Source organism: Oryx dammah, unplaced genomic scaffold, assembly GCF_014754425.2.
Source record: "Oryx dammah isolate SB20612 unplaced genomic scaffold, SCBI_Odam_1.1 HiC_scaffold_3, whole genome shotgun sequence".
NCBI lineage: Eukaryota > Metazoa > Chordata > Mammalia > Artiodactyla > Bovidae > Oryx > Oryx dammah.
In genome coordinates this window covers 19104431-19121701 of record NW_024070187.1, presented here as the reverse complement: position 1 = coordinate 19121701, position 17271 = coordinate 19104431, and the positions used below count along the sequence as shown (strand labels likewise).

General features: G+C 38.0%; 1 protein-coding gene across 1 annotated transcript in view; it reads left to right on the top strand.

The window, feature by feature from the left end:
* GSTCD (glutathione S-transferase C-terminal domain containing) overlaps window positions 1-17271 on the top strand; it is a 142679-nt gene that overhangs the window by 452 nt on the left and 124956 nt on the right. The window contains exons 2-3 of the mRNA XM_040237527.1: window positions 12586-13026; window positions 13961-14428. Of these exons, the coding sequence (XP_040093461.1) occupies window positions 12607-13026; window positions 13961-14428 (888 nt within the window). The 5' untranslated portion in view covers window positions 12586-12606. The remainder of the gene's footprint in view (window positions 1-12585; window positions 13027-13960; window positions 14429-17271) is intronic.

Below are 17271 nucleotides of genomic sequence, written 5' to 3'. Positions count from 1 at the left end.
GTGTGTCTGTGGACTTCCCTGGTGGCTCAGACGGTAAAGCGTCTGCCTACAATGCGGGAGACCTGCCTTCAATCCCTGGGTCGGGAAGATCTGAAGAAGGAATGGCAACCCACTCCAGTATTCTTGCCTGGAAAATCCCATGGATGGAGGAGCCTGGTGGGCTACAGTTCATGGGGTCGCAAAGAGTCGGACAGGACTGAGTAACACTCACTCATAGTTTGTGTAGATTTCTTGGATCGTCTTTAACTTTTTTTTTTTTGGCACTTAGTGTTCTCTCCCAGCCCTTCCTCTTTGGAGAGAGCAGTTGTATGTGAATATTAGCAAACTGTTGCTCCAGTGAACTTGCTTCATTCATTTGGGGCCATTTGCTTCTATTGCAACACCAAGGCCGTGTTTCACTTTGGTTTAGGATTAGGTGACTTGGTTTTTTCCTTCATTCTTAATGTCATGATCCTATCTTGGATATCAAGAAAATGCCAACACTTAATAATACATCTTGGCAAAAGTATTGCTAGAGGAGATCGAGTACTTCTTTTTTCCTAAGCGTATCTAGAAACAGTGTTTAAAAGGGAACATGCAAAAGCAGGCAACAACTAGTGGTATGACAATTTAAACTTTAACCATGGTCATATAAATAGTGTGGAATAAAATCTTTGTTATAAATACTACTGAGTAGTTTGCTGTCATATTGAATAAATCGAACATCAAGCTATGTGACTTTTTTAAAATTCCCTGGTGACTAGTATTTGTAGTTGTTCAGTTGCTAAGTCGTGTTACACTCTTTGCAATTCCCATGGACTGCAGCACACCAGGCTTCCCTGTTCTTCACTATTTCCTGGAGTTTGCTCAGATTTACATCCCTTGAGACAGTGATGCTATCTAACCATGTCATGCTCTGCCACCTCCTTCTCCTTTGCCTTCAGTGTTTCCCAGCATCACGGTCTTTTTCAGTGAGCCAGCTCTTCACATCAGGTAGCCAAAGTATTGGAGCTTCAACTTTAGCATCAGTCCTTTCAGTGAATATTCAGGGTTGATTTTCCTTAGGATTGACTGGTTTGATCTCCTTGCAGTTCAAGCGACTCTCAAGAGTCTTTTCCAGCACCACAATTCAAAAGTATCAATTCTTCAGCTCTCAGTCTTCGTTTTGGGTCCAACTCTCATATTCATACATGACAACTGGAAAAAACTCTAGCTTTGACTATATGGACCTTTGTCAGCCAAGTTATGTCTCTGCTTTTTAATATGCTGTTTAAATTTGTCATAGCTTTCTGTCCAAGTGTCTTTTAATTTCATGGCTGCAGTCACCATCTGCAGTGACTTTGGAACCCACAAAAATAAAATCTGTCATTGCTTTCTCTTTTTCCCCTTCTATTTGCCATGAAGTGATGGGACCCGATGCCATGATCTTTTTTTTTGAATGTTGAGCTTTAAGCCAGCTTTTTCACTCTCCTCTTTCACCCTCGTCAAGAGGCTCTTTAGTTCCTCTTCGCTTTCTACCATTAGAGTGGTATCATCTGCATATCTGAGGTTGTTGATATTTCTCTTGGCAATCTTGATTCCAGCTTGTGAGTCATCCAGCCTGGCACTATATGCAGAGTACTCTGCATATAAGTTAAATCAGCAGGGTGACAATATACAGCCTTGATATACTTCTTTCCCAATTTTGAATCAGTCTCTTTTTTCCATGTCTGGTTCTAACTGTTGCTTCTTGTCCTGCATAGAGGTTCCTCAGGAGACAGATAAGGTGATCTGGTATTCCCATCTCTTTAAGAATTTTCCAGTTTATTGTGGTTCACACAGTCAAAGGCTTTAGCATAGTCAGTGAAGCTGAAGTAGGTATTTTTCTGGAATTCCCTTTCTTTCTCTATGATCCAGTGAATGTTGGCAATTTGATCTCTGGTTCCTCTGCCTTTTTAAAATCCAGCTTGAACATCTGGAAGTTCTCAGGTCACATACTGCTAAAGCTTAACTTGAAGGATTGTAGGCATAACTTACTAGCATGTGAAATGAGCACAATTGTATGGCAGTGTGAACATTCTTTGTCATTGCCCTTCTTGGGGTTTAGAATGAAAATTGACCTTTTCCAGTCCTATGACCACTGCTGAGTTTTCCAAATTTGCTATGTTGAGTGCAGCAGTTTAACAGCATCATCTTTTAGGATTTGAAATAGCGCACCTATTCCATCACCTCCACTAGCTTTGTTGGTAGTATTGCATCCTAAGGTCCACTTGAATTCACATTCCAGGATGTCTGGGTCTAGGTGAGTGACCACACCATTGTGGTTATCTGAGTCATTAAAATCTCTTTTTGTATAGTTCTTCTGTGTATTCTTGCCACCTCTTCTTAATCTCTTCTGCTTTTGTTACTGAAAGGATTCCCTTAAGCATATCTCATTATTCCACATCGTGTTGAAGATTTTTTTTATGTGGACCAATTTCATAGTGTTTATTGAATTTGTTATAGTATTACTTCTGCTTTATGTTTTGGTTTTTTGGCCATGAGGCATGTGAGATCTTTGCTCCCTGACCAGGGATAGAACCTGTACCCTCTGCATTGGAAGGTGAAGTTTTAACTGCTGGACTTCCAGAGAAGTCCCAGAAATTATGTTTGAGTTACACCTGAAGGCAATATTTTAAGAGGTCTAACTTCAGAAATAAATCTGGAAAAATCAGTGAGATTTGAAAATTATTTTATCAATTCCTTTATTTTATTACACTTCTGTTATGTTTGTCTGCTTTAAACAAAGCTCAAACTTGAACTTTTGTAGTAGAGGACCCATCTAGGGTTTTGGAGGGGTTGTTTTTGTTTGTTTATCTGAACATGTGTTTGTAACTTTTCTGTCACCTGTGATTTGAAATAAGAATAAATGCTGACTATCCAATTGATCTTTCTGACCAACAATTTAGCAGACTTTGAAACTGAACAAATTCTGAAGCTAGTCAACTAAAACATCTCTAGTATACACAATTCCTTAGCACATGTTGTTCTTATCTTCAAGTTTTTTAACTAGTCTACTGAATTCTGTTATGACTAGTACTTGCAAAGCAAGGATTTATACCATTCAGTTCATGATGAGCACAGATATTAGTTACTGTGGGAATTCAGTAATTTTATTTCAGGTTTGCTGATGTTTCTAACAGGTTAGCATTTCATGCTGTGGCTCCTTGTTAATTGTGAGGTCAAGCTTATCTGCAGGCATTATGATTCTACGGCAACAGATGATTCCCTGATTCTATGGAGAGAAGATGCCACAGTTCCCTTATGGCTAAGGTTGTAGTAAGCTTTCTTCCTTTTAAATAGTTTTTCCCCACTTCTTGCCTGGATAAGAAAACAGCTAATTTTAATCATAGGATTTTGTCCTCTAGTACTTAGTGGTATGTGTCTCAGTGTTTCACAATGTAGTGAGCACTGAATAGCTTGGTTTTTTCTTTCTTTTTTAACCTTTAATATCTAAGGTAATAAGCTACTATTTAACTCTGTAGAGGCAGGCTTTTCTTCCTTTTAAAAAAAAAAATCTATATTATTGAAAGAAAACAATGAGATATTTGCAACCAAATACTGTTATTTTGGGATTTCCCTGGTTGTCCAGTAGTAAAGACTCCCTGCTTCCAGTACAGGGGGTGTGGATTCAATGCCTGGTTGGGGAACAAAGATCACACCTGCCACATGGCATAGAAAAAAAAAAAAACTTGTTGTTTTTATATATAAAATACAAGCTAGGTTATAATATTCATAATGTTGAACATTTTGATGTAGTGGGGAATTAAAATGAGTTTACATTTAAACTTGAATCTTTAAGAAAAGTAAGTGTGTCTTTTTTTTATGCTTATAAATTGCTTTAAACTATTTGATATAAGCAGTTAATATTCAAGTGAACTTAAGATATCCCATTTATACTCCAGAATTTTTTGACTCCCTGGTTTTCAGCCTTAAATAACAAACAGATTTTTTTTTCAATATTTGGTTTCAATCTTTTCTGTTTTTAAAAAATCTTTTTATTTTATATTGAAGTATAGTTGGTTAATAGAGAAAATCTTTTCAACTCAACACAAAATCTCATATTTTTATTGAGAAGTTTGGAAATACAAAGCGTAATTGAAGACTTGCCCATCAAACTTGGTGTTTTTTGACAGTATCAATGCATAAGGAATTTAGGGATAAATTACAAGTAGATAACAATAGTATTTATTTAGAGGATTACTAATGTGATAGGTGTTGTTCAGTTCTCACAACATACTATATGGTAAATATTGTTGTTATTATTATCTCTTTTTATGAATGAGAAAACTAAGGCACAGAAAACATTTATATTACTAGATACTAAGTATCAGAACCAAGATTTAAACCCAATCAGTCTGCATCAGAGTCTAGACTCTTATTCATTACTCAGTGTATGAATATTCTACTTAAGTAAATATATAGAATCTTATTAGGTTCCTAATTCTCTTGCCTAAATATCAGTTCACTTTAGTTCAGTTCAGTCGCTCAGTTTTGTCCGACTCTTTGCGACCCCATGAATCGCAGCACGCCAGGCCTCCCTGTCCATCACCATCTCCCGGAGTTCACTCAGACTCGCATTCATCGAGTCAGTGATGCCATCCAGCCATCTCATCCTCGGTCATCCCCTTCTTCTCCTGCCCCCAATCCCTCCCAGCATCAGAGTCTTTTCCAATGAGTCAACTCTTCACATGAGGTGGCCAAAGTACTGGAGTTTCAGCTTTAGCATCATTCCTTCCAAAGAAATCCCAGGGCTGATCTCCTTCAGAATGGACTGGTTGGACCTCCTTGCAGTCCAGGGGACTCTCGAGAGTCTTCTCCAACACCACAGTTCAAAAGCATCAATTCTTCGGCGCTCAGCCTTCTTCACAGTCCAACTCTCACATCCACACATGACCACTGGAAAAACCATAGCCTTGACTAGACGGACCTTAGTTGGCAAAGCTATCTAGGTTGGTCATAACTTTTCTTCCAAGGAGTAAGCGTCTTTTAATTTCATGCCTAAATATCCGTAGACATAAAAATGTTTATGCTTTATTTACAAATTTGAGTGGATTCTAGTTATACTTTTTCCGACTCAGCTCACAGTGGTGTGTTTCTTCATTTTAATTTATACATAGTTTGCTCCTAAAATAGATTTATTTGGAAGAGAAAGAATGGTGTCAAGAAGAATGAAGCTTATGTTGCACCAAGACTAATGTTTTCAAAAATACTATCATTACAGGCATTAGTGACAATCATTTATGTACATTTATTCATTTATACAGTCCTTGAACTAAAATTTGAGTACTGTTTACCATTGGAGATGTGCAGTAATAAGTGCTGTAAAGAAAAAGAAAGCAGGATAAGGGGCTAAGAAGTGTTAGGAGTGCTTTTTCAATTCAGGTAGTCAGGAGAGACTGCTCTGAGTTAATATTCAGAGGCCACAGTGAAATAAAGGAGCAAGCCATGTAGATATCTTGAAGAAAAATATTCTAGGCAGAAGGAATCACAAGCACCCAAATTCTCAAGTGTGGGAGCACTGCTGGCTTTGCACCAGAACAGCAAGGAGAATTGGCTTGAGGGAAGTGAATAAAAGGGAGATCAGGTCAGAAAAGGGCAGGCGGGGTCATGTCAGACCTAGAGAACATGATAGAAAATTTGAATTTTATTAAGTGTGCTGGGGAGCCATTGAATGGTTGTGAGCAGAGACATGGTCTGATTTATGTTTTTAAAGGATCACCTTGACTCGAGTTGGAGAATTGACTGTTGTGTAGGAAATAGTTAATGGGCTTTTGCAGTAGTCCTTGAAAGAGCTAGTGATGACTTAGATTAAGGTGATATTGGTAGGTTCTAAGAAGTTAGTATTACCATGTATTTCAAAGGCATAAATAGTAAAGTGAGAGAAAAAAAGGAATTGAGTGACATTTCAGAATCATGGGCCCAAGTATCTGGGTAAATGATGTTGCTATTTTATCAAGAAGGATATTACTTGAGGAAAGATGAACAGGTTTAAAAAAATGTCCGAGTGAAGATGTCAGGTAGGCTACAGGAGTCTGAAGTTTAGGGGAAAGGTTGTGGCAGAGATAAATATCAGAGTCATCAGTGATATTTAAACCTGTAGCACTGTGAATCACCTTGGACAGTGCTGTCATAGTATAAGTTGTAGCTCATGGATCTTGGAATCAATTTAGTGAGCACTAAGCAACCTAGATAGCATATTGAACAGCAGAGACACTAATTTGCCAACAAAGGTCTGTCTAGTCAAGGCTATGGTTAGGGAAGTCTCAATGGATGTGAGAGTGGGACTGTGAAGAAAGCTGAGCGCCAAAGAATTGATGTTTTTGAACTGTGGTGTTGGAGAAGACTCCTGAGAGTCCCTTGAACTACAAGGAGATCCAACCAATCCATTCTAAAGGAGATCAGCCCTGGGTGTTCTTTGGAAGGAATGATGCTAAAGCTGAAACTCATGCAAAGAGTTGACTCATTGGAAAAGACTCTGATGCTGGGAGGGATTGGGGGCAGGAGAAGAAGGGGACGACCGAGGATGAGATGGCTGGATGGCATCACTGACTCGATGGACATGAGTTTGAGTGAACTCTGGGAGTTGGTGATGGACAGGGAGGCCTGGCGTACTGCAATTCATGGGGTCGCAAAGAGTCGGACATGACTGAGCGACTGAACTGAACTGAAGCAACATTAAAAACAAACAAAAAACAACCCTGGAAAAAAAGAAGAAAAGATAAACTGTTAGTTATATCTCCTATGGTAGGGTAGTTTTTTGTGAGTCTTTGTTTCAGTTTTATTCCGTGTATAATGACTTTCATTATAACGTTTATTTCTTATTGTATGGCATGATCAAAAGTTTGAAAGCCAGTAATCAAAGGCGTGAGTTTAAGTTGAGAGTAGGGCAAAGTGCTAAGCTACAGGTCACTAAGAGGTCTGAGGAGGATCCAATAAAACTTAAGAAGGAATGATCAAAAAACTTAATCCAATGCTGAGAATTGTCAGATGCTCTGTCTTTAGCATGGAGGTTTTTATCAAGAGTGTACATGAGCAGTCACTCAGTGTCTCCAACTCTTTGTGACCCCATGGACTGTAGCCCGCCAGGCTCCTCTGTCCATGACTCGTCCCAGGCAAGAATACTGAAGTAGGTTACCATTTCCTTCTCCAGGGGTTCTTCCATACCCAGGGATGGAACCCGCATCTCCTGCGGCACCTCCACGGGCAGGTGGATTCTTTACTTCTGAGCCACCTGAGAAATCTGCTAAGAATAACATAGTTTCTGATGATTTTCACTGTGGTGAAATTGTGGCTGTGATAAAATTGCAATATGGTTCCACTTATGAAGTTTATAAAGTAGTGCTATTTATATTAGAAAAATACCCATTCCTTAATGTTTTCCCATAAGGTCCCTTTATAGATTCAAATAATGTTTTTGGATTGAAGTACAGTTCTTATTCATGTAGTGGAAGTAAAATGTACTTGTAAGGATTATGAGGGCTGAAGTAATGCATAAAATTCAGGGTGCTTATTAAGCACATATTTGGTAGGCAATAAAATGTACATAATATTATTTAGAATTGCATTCTTTGTTCCTTTAACATTTATTAAGCTCTTACCAAATTCCAGCCATAGTAATAATGTCTTAATTAAAAAATACAGTCAACTGGTTAATATTTTTGTTGCAGTTATGTACTTTTGGACTTTATTATGTAATAAATAGGGCTTTCCAGGTGACATTAGTGGTAAAGGACCCACCTGCCAATGCAAGACACATAAGAGATGCAGATTCAATTCCTGGGTTGGGAAGATCCCCTGGAGGAGGGTATGGCAGCCCACTCTAATATTCTTGCCTGGAGAATCCCATAGACATGGAAGCCTGGTGGGCTACAATCCACAGGGTGGCAAAGAGTTGGACATGACTGAAGCAACTTAGCATGCACACACACATGGAATATATAACTTATCTATTTATCTGTTATGTAATGTGTAGTTGTCATAGATCCAGACTTGAATTTCAAGCACAAGAAATTTAAAAATTTTTTTTAGCTTCCACAGAAGTATGCTTATGTTCAATATTTATGGTGTTTTTTTCTTTCTTTATATACGTATGCAGTGAGTAAGCTATTGACAATAAAATGGCTTCAAATAAGAAAATGCCTATAAAACCCATTTCCCCTTTCATGTATGAAATGTTTCACTTTATCAGCACCATGATACATTCACTAGAATAAATGAATAAAAAAGGTTAAATTCCTGAAATATTAAACCTATGACTACATTTGTTTAAAAATATCTTTGAAAATTGCCAAGTAATGAAACCAAGGCTTAAATATTTACTCTTTACCTGTTTTTGTGCTTCCCAGGTGACTCAGTGGTAAAGACTCCACCTGTCAATGCAGGAGGCCTGGGTTCTGTCCCTGGGTTGGGACGATCCCCTGGAGAAGGGAATGGCAACCCACTCCAGTCTTCTTGCCTGGGAAATTTCCTGGACAGAGGAGCCCGACAAGCTGCAGTCCATGGGTTCGCAAAAGAGTTGGACATGACTTAGTGACTAAAAAACAACCTGTTTTTCGTCCCTCTGCAACATTCCCAAGCCAGCGAGGAGATGCACGTTCCATCAGCTCTGTCCAGGCATCTCAAGCCTGTGGTTTTATCTTCCGCTTTCTCGTTCCCTCTAAGTGCAGGTGGCACCTGTCACAGCTGAGAAAGAGCCGATGACAGCACTTCTGTGCCGGGCAGAAATGTAATCTGGAGTAACAAGATCTGTACCCCAGCTCCATGCCTTAGAGACCCCAAGGATGATTCTACAGTACCTACCTCCTAAAAGCTCATGACATAAAAGTGATAACAGGAGGAATTCTCTAGGTAGAAATGAAGAAGAAAATAGGTTTCTTTTACTGTATTTGCAAACTTTAAACAAAAAATGTGTTCTACTTTCTTGAAAAATTAGACATGGTACATGCCAAAAACAGATAGCAAAATTTTACAGGTTTGCTAATACTTACTTTAGAAATTATAGTAAAATTTAATGTGGAGAAATTGCCCAGGGAGAGTGATTGATTTTTTAAACCCCAAGATCATTAAGTAATATTTTTAGTCATCAAGGGGGAAAAAAATACCAATATTTATATTTTAAAAAGTTAATTATGTTGAGTCAACAGTACTTTGCATTTTCTCTTAGGCATCTCATTAATTATTAGTTATCTCCAGGGACAGATTGTTGCTATTCTCTTTTGTTGACATTTAGCATTTATTAAGTGCTCACAGCAAAAACAAAAGTTTATGAAATGTGTAAAAGTTAATTCTCATCAGACTTATGTGCCTCAGTTCAGTTCAGTTGCTCAGTCATGTCCGACTCTGCAACCCCATGACTGCAGCACGCTAGGCCTCCCTGTCCATCACCAACTCCCAGAGTTTAACCAAACTCATGTCCATTGAGTCGGTGATGCCATCCAACCATCTCATCCTCTGTCATCCACTTCTCCCGTCTTTAGTCTTTCCCAGCATCAGGGTCTTTTCAAATGACTCAACTCTTCAAATCAGGTGGCCAAAGTATTGGAGTTTGAGCTTCAATATCAGTCCTTCCAATGAACATCCAGGACTGATCTCCTTTAGGATGGACTGGTTGGATCTCCTTGCAGTCCAAAGGACTCTCAAGAGTCTTCTCCAACCCCACAGTTCAAAAGCACCAATCCTTTGGCGCTCAACTTTCTTTATAATCCAACTCTCACGTCCGTACATGACTACTGGAAAAACCATGCCTTGACTAGACGGACCTTTGTTGACAAAGTAATGTCTCTGTTTTTTAATATGCTGTCTAGGTTGGTCATAACTTTACTTCCAAGGAGTAAGTGTCTTTTAATTTCATGGTTGCAGTCACCATCTGCAATAATTTTGGAGCCCCCCAAAACAAAGTCAGCCACTGTTTCCATTGTTTCCCCATCTACTTGCCATGAAGTGGTGGAACCGGATACCATGATCTTAGTTTTCTGAATGTTGAGCTTTAAGCCATATTTTTCACTCTCCTCTTTCGCTTTCATCGAGAGGCTCTTTAGTTCTTCACTTTCTGCCATAAGGGTGATGTCATCTGCATATCTGAGGTTATTGATATTTCTCCCAGCAGTCTTGATTCCAGCTTGTGCTTCCTCCAGCCCAGCATTTCTCATGATGTACTCTGCATATAAGTTAAATAAGCAGGGTGACAATATACAGCCTTAATATACTTACTCCTTTTCCTATTTGGAACCAGTCTGTTGTTCCATGTCCAGTTCTAACTGTTGCTTCCTCACCTGCATATAGGTTCCTGAAGAGGCAGGTCAGGTGGTCTGGTATTCCCATCTCTTTCAGAATTTTCCACAGTTCATTGTGAACCATACAGTCAGAGGCTTTGGCATAGTCAATAAAGCAGAAATAGATGTTTTTCTGGAACTCTTGCTTTTTCGATGATCCAACGGATGTTGGCAATTTGATCTCTGGTTCCTCTGCCTTTTCTAAAACCAGGTTAAACATCTGGTAGTTCACGGCCTCAGGAAGTGGCAATATATATGTACTCTAATATTTTAATATTAACATTTCAGCATATCGTGAATCAAAAGGTGTAAAATAGCATGATGTTGTTTTTAGTCTTCCGTTTTGTGTGTCTCGTTTAAGTGTTAACAGGACTGGTTTTTACTAATTCCATGAGGAAATTGATTATGTTTTCTTTCAAATCTGCTCCTTAGGAAGGCACTTAGGGATCTTCTTTATAGTATAGCTGAATCCCTTCACTGTTCACCTGAAGCTCTTTGTCACAACTTTGTTGATCAGCTATACCTCAAAACAAAAGGTTTAAAAATTTTTAAAAAGGAAGGTAGGACATGACAAATGTGACATCTATGCACAATAAAACTGTTATTTGCTATTTTTGAAAAGTAGTCTTCTTTACAGTGTCAACAAAAGGAGTTAAAAGGATTGGTAAATTAATCAGCAAAATATATAGAGGGGCAAACTATATCTATATAGTTTAGGTATAGAAATAGCAACCCACTATCTCCAAAGAGACTATCAATTTTCTACAAAAGGTTGGTTTCTTTTGCCTGTGAGCTTTAACAAATGCCCTTTAATACTTTCTTTTAAAATCAGCTCTAGGTGAAGAAAAAAGAAAAAAATCCAAAAGGTAATTAAGTTAGTTCAGGAAGAAAATAGTTTCCTTCAGCTAAAAAGTTGTTGCTTTTAAATTAAATCAAGTAATTTTCTCCTAGATAATCTTAAGTAAAAAGTAGGTCTGTTACATTTTAATAAAAGAAATATAAACACTAGTGATTATTTACATTACCAAGAAGTTTTCCAAGACAGTAATGTTACTGTGTATATCTTTACTAACTATATCTTTGCTGTAATGAATTATTAGCTCTTTAATAAAAAAAAGTTGAGGACCAAGATTAACGACTGTTTGATTGTTTTGCTTTTAATTAAAAAAAAAAACTAAGGAACTTATAGTGTAAAGAAAATTTAGTTGATTTTAATACCCTAAAATTTGGGGTACACTAATATTTCAAATATACTTAAAGAGTTGCATGTATACTTTTTAAAGGCTTTTAAAATAATTTTTTTAATTTAAAATATTTTTTCTTTAATATACCAGTTAGTATGTGGCGAATGCTTTTAAAGGGTGCCATCTAGTGTCAGTTTGGAAATTTTGATTTATGGATTTGAACATGGGGAATTTTAGACCCAAGAAATGTAGAAATCAAGCAAAAAGTCGTAATTGACAGAAGTCTTAAGGATTATGACTTGAAAACACCCATCAATAATTTGACCACAAGATTGTGTATGTTTGCATCTTTAAAATAATGAACATGTCTGTTCATCTGTGCATTCACTCAGTGCTTTTTGATTATACACACACACATATATATATATAATATCAGACCTTGTTTTAGATATTACAGTGAATAAAATGAAATTTATAATCTCATGGAACATGCTGTTGGAGGAAGACAAGAATAGATATGTAAATATGTTGCACTAGTGATACATGCTAGGTATTCTTGATTATTTCTTGAGTCCTGTTCTGTTCATCTTTTGTTCTCACCTGTAGTGAGACCGACAAGTACTTGACTGGGAGGGCTATACTGCAAAGCACCTGAGGTGTGCTCCTTTGAAAGGAGCTGTGTATAAAATCCCCTTGCGTGCATGTGTGCTGAGTCACTTCAGTCGTGTTCAACTCTCTGCAACCCCAAGGAGTCTAGCCCACCAGGCTCCTCTGTCCATGGGATTCCCCAGACAAGAATATTGGAGTGGGTTGCCATTTCCTCCTCCAGGGGATCTTCCCGACCCAGGGATCGAACCCGCGACGTTTACATCTCCTGCATTGTCAGGTGGGTTCCTTACCACTAGCACCACTTGGAAAGTCCTAAAATCCTCGTAAGACTAGTTAATTGCACAACGTGGGCCTCATTCTTTTGGAAGCCATTTATTCACGCCAAGAACAAATTTTTGTAGAATCATATCTATCACAAATCCTTGCTGATTTCTAGAAAAAGTTTTAAAGTGTTCATCTTTTATTTTAGCTTTGCAATTACTATATCCTAAGACCTAAAACCACTTCAATTTATGCTTCAGGTAACCCAATGAAAGAAGAAAATGAAAGGCATTAAGAAAAGCCTTACAGAAGAATATCTGTACTTGGACTTTTCTCACCAAAAAGAAGGGTGCATCTTTCCTCTTCATACATCTGTAACTTTATTTTTGTTATCATACTGTGACTGCACAGTCTTTAAAGTATTCTTAGTCCTCCCTGGAGAAAGCACAGTTATTTCAGTACTTAAAAATGTACCATCTGAGGGTGCTGAAATACAGATTATTTCAAGGCAAGAGCTTCCACCAATAGTCCAGAGTTGCTGTTTACCTGCAATAGTAGAAAGACCAGACAATTTCTGTCGAGCAGGACTTGCTGTCGTTCTGAGACACATAATCCAGAAGTCATATGAAGCAGACCCCACAAAGAAGGAAATTTTGGAACTTCTGGGTTTTAAGAAGACTTGCTTGAAAGCTTGTGCTGAAGTAAGTAGAATGTCTCTTTTCTGTTATTTAAAGCCATAAGTAATCATTGCAGGCAGATACTTTGTCTTCTGAGCCACAGGGGAAGCCCATAAGTGATAACACATTCACTTGAATATTCATTTAACTCTCTTTCAGAAAATAAAGTTTAATTTACTTAAAAAAGAAACTTCATTTCTTATATGATATTATACATGTTTCATTGCCAGTCTCCCAAATCATCCCACCAGTCCAGGTTCGATGCAGGATACAGGATGCTTGGGGCTGGTGCACTGGGATGACCCAGAGGGATGGTACGGGGAGGGAGGTGGGAGGGGGGTTCAGGATGGGGAGCACTTGTATACCCGTGGTGGATTCATGTTGATGTATGGCAAAACCAATACAATATTGTAAAGTAATTAATATCCAATTAAATAAATTTAAAAAAAAGAAAAGAAAAAAAAACTTCAGTAACCAATAAAAGAGTTAAAGTAGATTTTCATGTGTACCAATATTTCAGTGCAGTATTAGAAAATAAGAAGTAAAGCCTTAATTTATGAGATTTAGAGACATTTTTAGGAAAAGATTTTTTTAACCTTTTACTTTAATTATGTTGAGGATTAAAGGAGCTCAAGTAGTAATGTATCAGAAACCCAGCTTTTTTAGGGAGAGTGTACTTTAGAGGCTTTGGGAAGTGAGGATTTACTCAGTAAGAGGATATAAGAGAATAGCATATATTTCCAGATACAGGAGTGCTAAACCTACATTGTTTAATGTTATCACTTCTGAAGCACTGTGATAATGTCTCTTGATAGAGCATAAAGTCAAGCCCAGGAATGGTTTAGCTCAAGACTTAAATTCTCTAAACCAGTCTTGTTTTCCCGTATGAAGTTGTTTTTCTTCTAGTTCGTTTGGAAGTAAAGAATCATTTCATTTCTTGTTTTGTTTTGTTTCGTAGGTTAGTCAATGGACCAGGCTATGTGAACTTACCATCCCTTTAGCTGTTGAGAATTTTCTCAAAGAATCTTTTGATCAACCCCCAACCATTCCTGCTGCAATACTAGAGCTTGAGAAAAAGCTTAGTGAGCCTGTTCGAGTGCATAATGATGACAAACTCCGGCGGCAGAAGCTAAAGCAACAGAAGGCTGCTGGGGTTGGACCTTCCCTTGCTAAGGAAAAAACGAAGAGCAAGGGTCATAGGCAGGAAACATCTGAAGAGGGGGACTCTTCATCTGCAAGCCTGGAACTGAAAGTGGCATTCTCAAAGCTCACAATACACAAGGAACCTGCTTCTGCCAACAGAGAGCCTTCTCACGTCAGAAAAGCAAAGGCCTCTGACCTGCCACCTCTGGATCATGTGTTTGCAGAAGGCCTGTACTTCACTTTGGCAGATATTGTGCTCTTGCCCTGTATCCATCATTTTTTGGTAAGGTTTATCAGGAGTCGATACACTGTTGTAGGTTTCAGTCCATAAAGCTTCCCGGGTTTGAGTTCCTATTCTATTTCTTATTATGCTTCTGGGTGAGTTATTAATATCTGTCTGCATTTCCTTACCTGTGAAACAGCCATGATAGTAGTGCCCATCTATTTGGATCAGTGTGAGGAACAAGTGACAATTTGTGTAAAGTAGGAACAACGCTTAGACATAGTTGCTGTCAATAAATGTTAGTAATTAGTATGACTTTTAGTTTTGAGTTGCTAAAATATTAGCATTTGTTATGATTATCAGGGATTCCCTGGTGGCCCAGTGGTCAAGAATCCGCCTGCAGTGCAGGAGACCCCAGTTCCATTCCTGGTTGGGAAGATCCCCTGGAGAAGGGATAGGCTACCCATTCCAGTGTTCTTGGGCTTCCCTGGTGGCTCAGACAGTAGAGAATCCACCTGCAGTGCAGGAGACTTGGGTTGGATCCCTGGGTCGGGAAGATCCCCTGGAGAAGGGATAGGCTACCCACTCCAGTATTCCTGCCTGGAGAATCCCGTGGACAGAGGAGCCTGGCAGGCTACAGTACACGGGGTCGAAAAGAGTCCGACACAACTGAACAACTAAGCATAGCACACAGTACGTGGTTATTAAGCTTAAATTCTCTTGTGATTATCTTCTAATACTAGAGGTTCCAGTATTAAATCACTGAAATCTCTGGTCAACTAGATTTTATAATTAAGTAGTTACTTCAAATGGCTTGCTTCCCAGGTGGCTCAGTGATAAAGAATTCCCTGCAATGCCAGAGATGTGGGTTTGATTCCTGGGTCAGGAAGATGCCCTGGAGAAGGAAACGGCAACCCACTCCAGTATTCTTACCTGGGATATCTCATGAACTGAAGAGCCTGGCGGGCTGCAGTTCATGGGGCCACAGAGTTGGACGTGACTTAGCAACTAAACAGGCCAAATTCCTTACCACTAGTGCCACCTGGGAAACCACTAATTTCATTATGTCAGACGTTATTAAATCAGAAATATTTTACCCACATCTCTGTTATGTAACACAACAGTCAGTCCTATTCAATGATGTGGAAGATTATAAATGGAAAGTTTCCATTTTTAGTTCAGGTATATATATATATACATGCTAAGTCGCTTCATTTGTGTCCGACTGTTTGCAACCCCATGGATTGTAGCCCAGTATTCTTCTCCAAGCAAGAATACTGCAGTGGTTTGCCATGCCCTCCTCCAGGGAATCTCCCAAACCAGGGATTGAACCTACATCTCTTAAGTCTTCTGCATAGGCAGGCAGGTTCTTTACCACTAGCTCGGAAATTGTTGTTTTTTTTTCCTCCACTGTCTGTGGGAGGGACAAAGAACAAGGTACAAACAGTATCAAGTGAACCAGGAAAGCTAGAGCTCTTTGTAGCTTTCCTATCGGTTTTCCAGAACTGCATTTTTCCAACTTTGAAGCATTTCACCCTTGCCTTTACTAAGGAATCAGATAATCAGATTTTATTTATTATACACCACCAATACTTCAGGTATGTTTACTGACAGTTGAGAAAATATTTCTAATGAACATCTATGTATTTGGAGACCAGTACTTCACTAATAAGTTAGCTGGCATCAATCAGTGGGTGTTTTCTTAAAGAACATTTCTCTTTTCTTTAAAATGGGAGCAAAACAAGATTAGAAATAACTTCAGAATTAAAGGATGTGAAAAGAGATTTAGGAATTGTTTAGATGTTGATTAGTATTGTAAATGTCACGTGTATTCCTACTGTCCTTGGAGCTGCAGCTGGATGGGGAGTAAAACATAGATTTTTTTTTTTCCTAGTCAAATCATTTCTAAATTCTCTTGTTACCATTATTACCAGCTTTAGTCATTAAAGCAGTCATTTGGTACATATTATAAAATACTGTTGATATTCATGGCTTCTTGGTCTTCTTGGATAACTCTTTGTTTCTAATTTCTTAAAAATTGAATTTTAAGTGGCACAACCATTAATTCATTCATTTGAGAAATTTATTTTAAAGCCTACTGTATATGTCATGTTCTGTATATGCTAGCAATACAGTGATGAACAGGAGAGAAAGAGTCCCAGTCCTTATGGAGTTAATATTCTAGTAGAAATAGAAGAATAGGAAAGATAGAAATGAACAAATAGACAAATAAATAATATACATTTAAATAATAGTGAGTACTACAAAGGAAATAAAACAAGTTGATAGAGAAGACTTGAGTATGTGCTTTCAAATGTAATAAGACATAAAAAATTGGATTCACCTGCATAAAGATGATTTTTAGATCATTATCCAGACATCCATCTTTTACATTTGATTTTAGCTTAATTTAATACTGTTTACCTGATTAGGATCAACTGAGGTGAAGGTGTTCTTAATTGAGAGGATTTTTTTTCCCCCTTCAATCAGGTTGGACATCAGCCTGACCACTGCTGAGTAAATCTACCAAATACAACTAAGGAACTCTGTCTCAGTTTAAAATAGTGGAAAACTTGTACACTCAGCCTTTTCTATTACATGTATTCTGTGATTAAATTCTTCTCTTTTGACATTTATATGTAAACTAATTCTCTAAATATTTTCCTTTGTTTGTTTGTATTTTTCCTGGATCATCATGTTTTCTTTCAGGAATTAATCTTTCTTTGCCAAAGCTTTGATGTTATTTTTGTTATATTTATTTTCCTCTTATAAGTCATCTTGGGTTATGAAGCAGCCGTTTTAGTTCAGATGGTGGCAATGATGCCAAGCCTTTATACTTGTAGTAACTCATATTGAGGTGATGAAATAGCAGTCCAAATGATCAGAATCAGGATCAAGTTCAT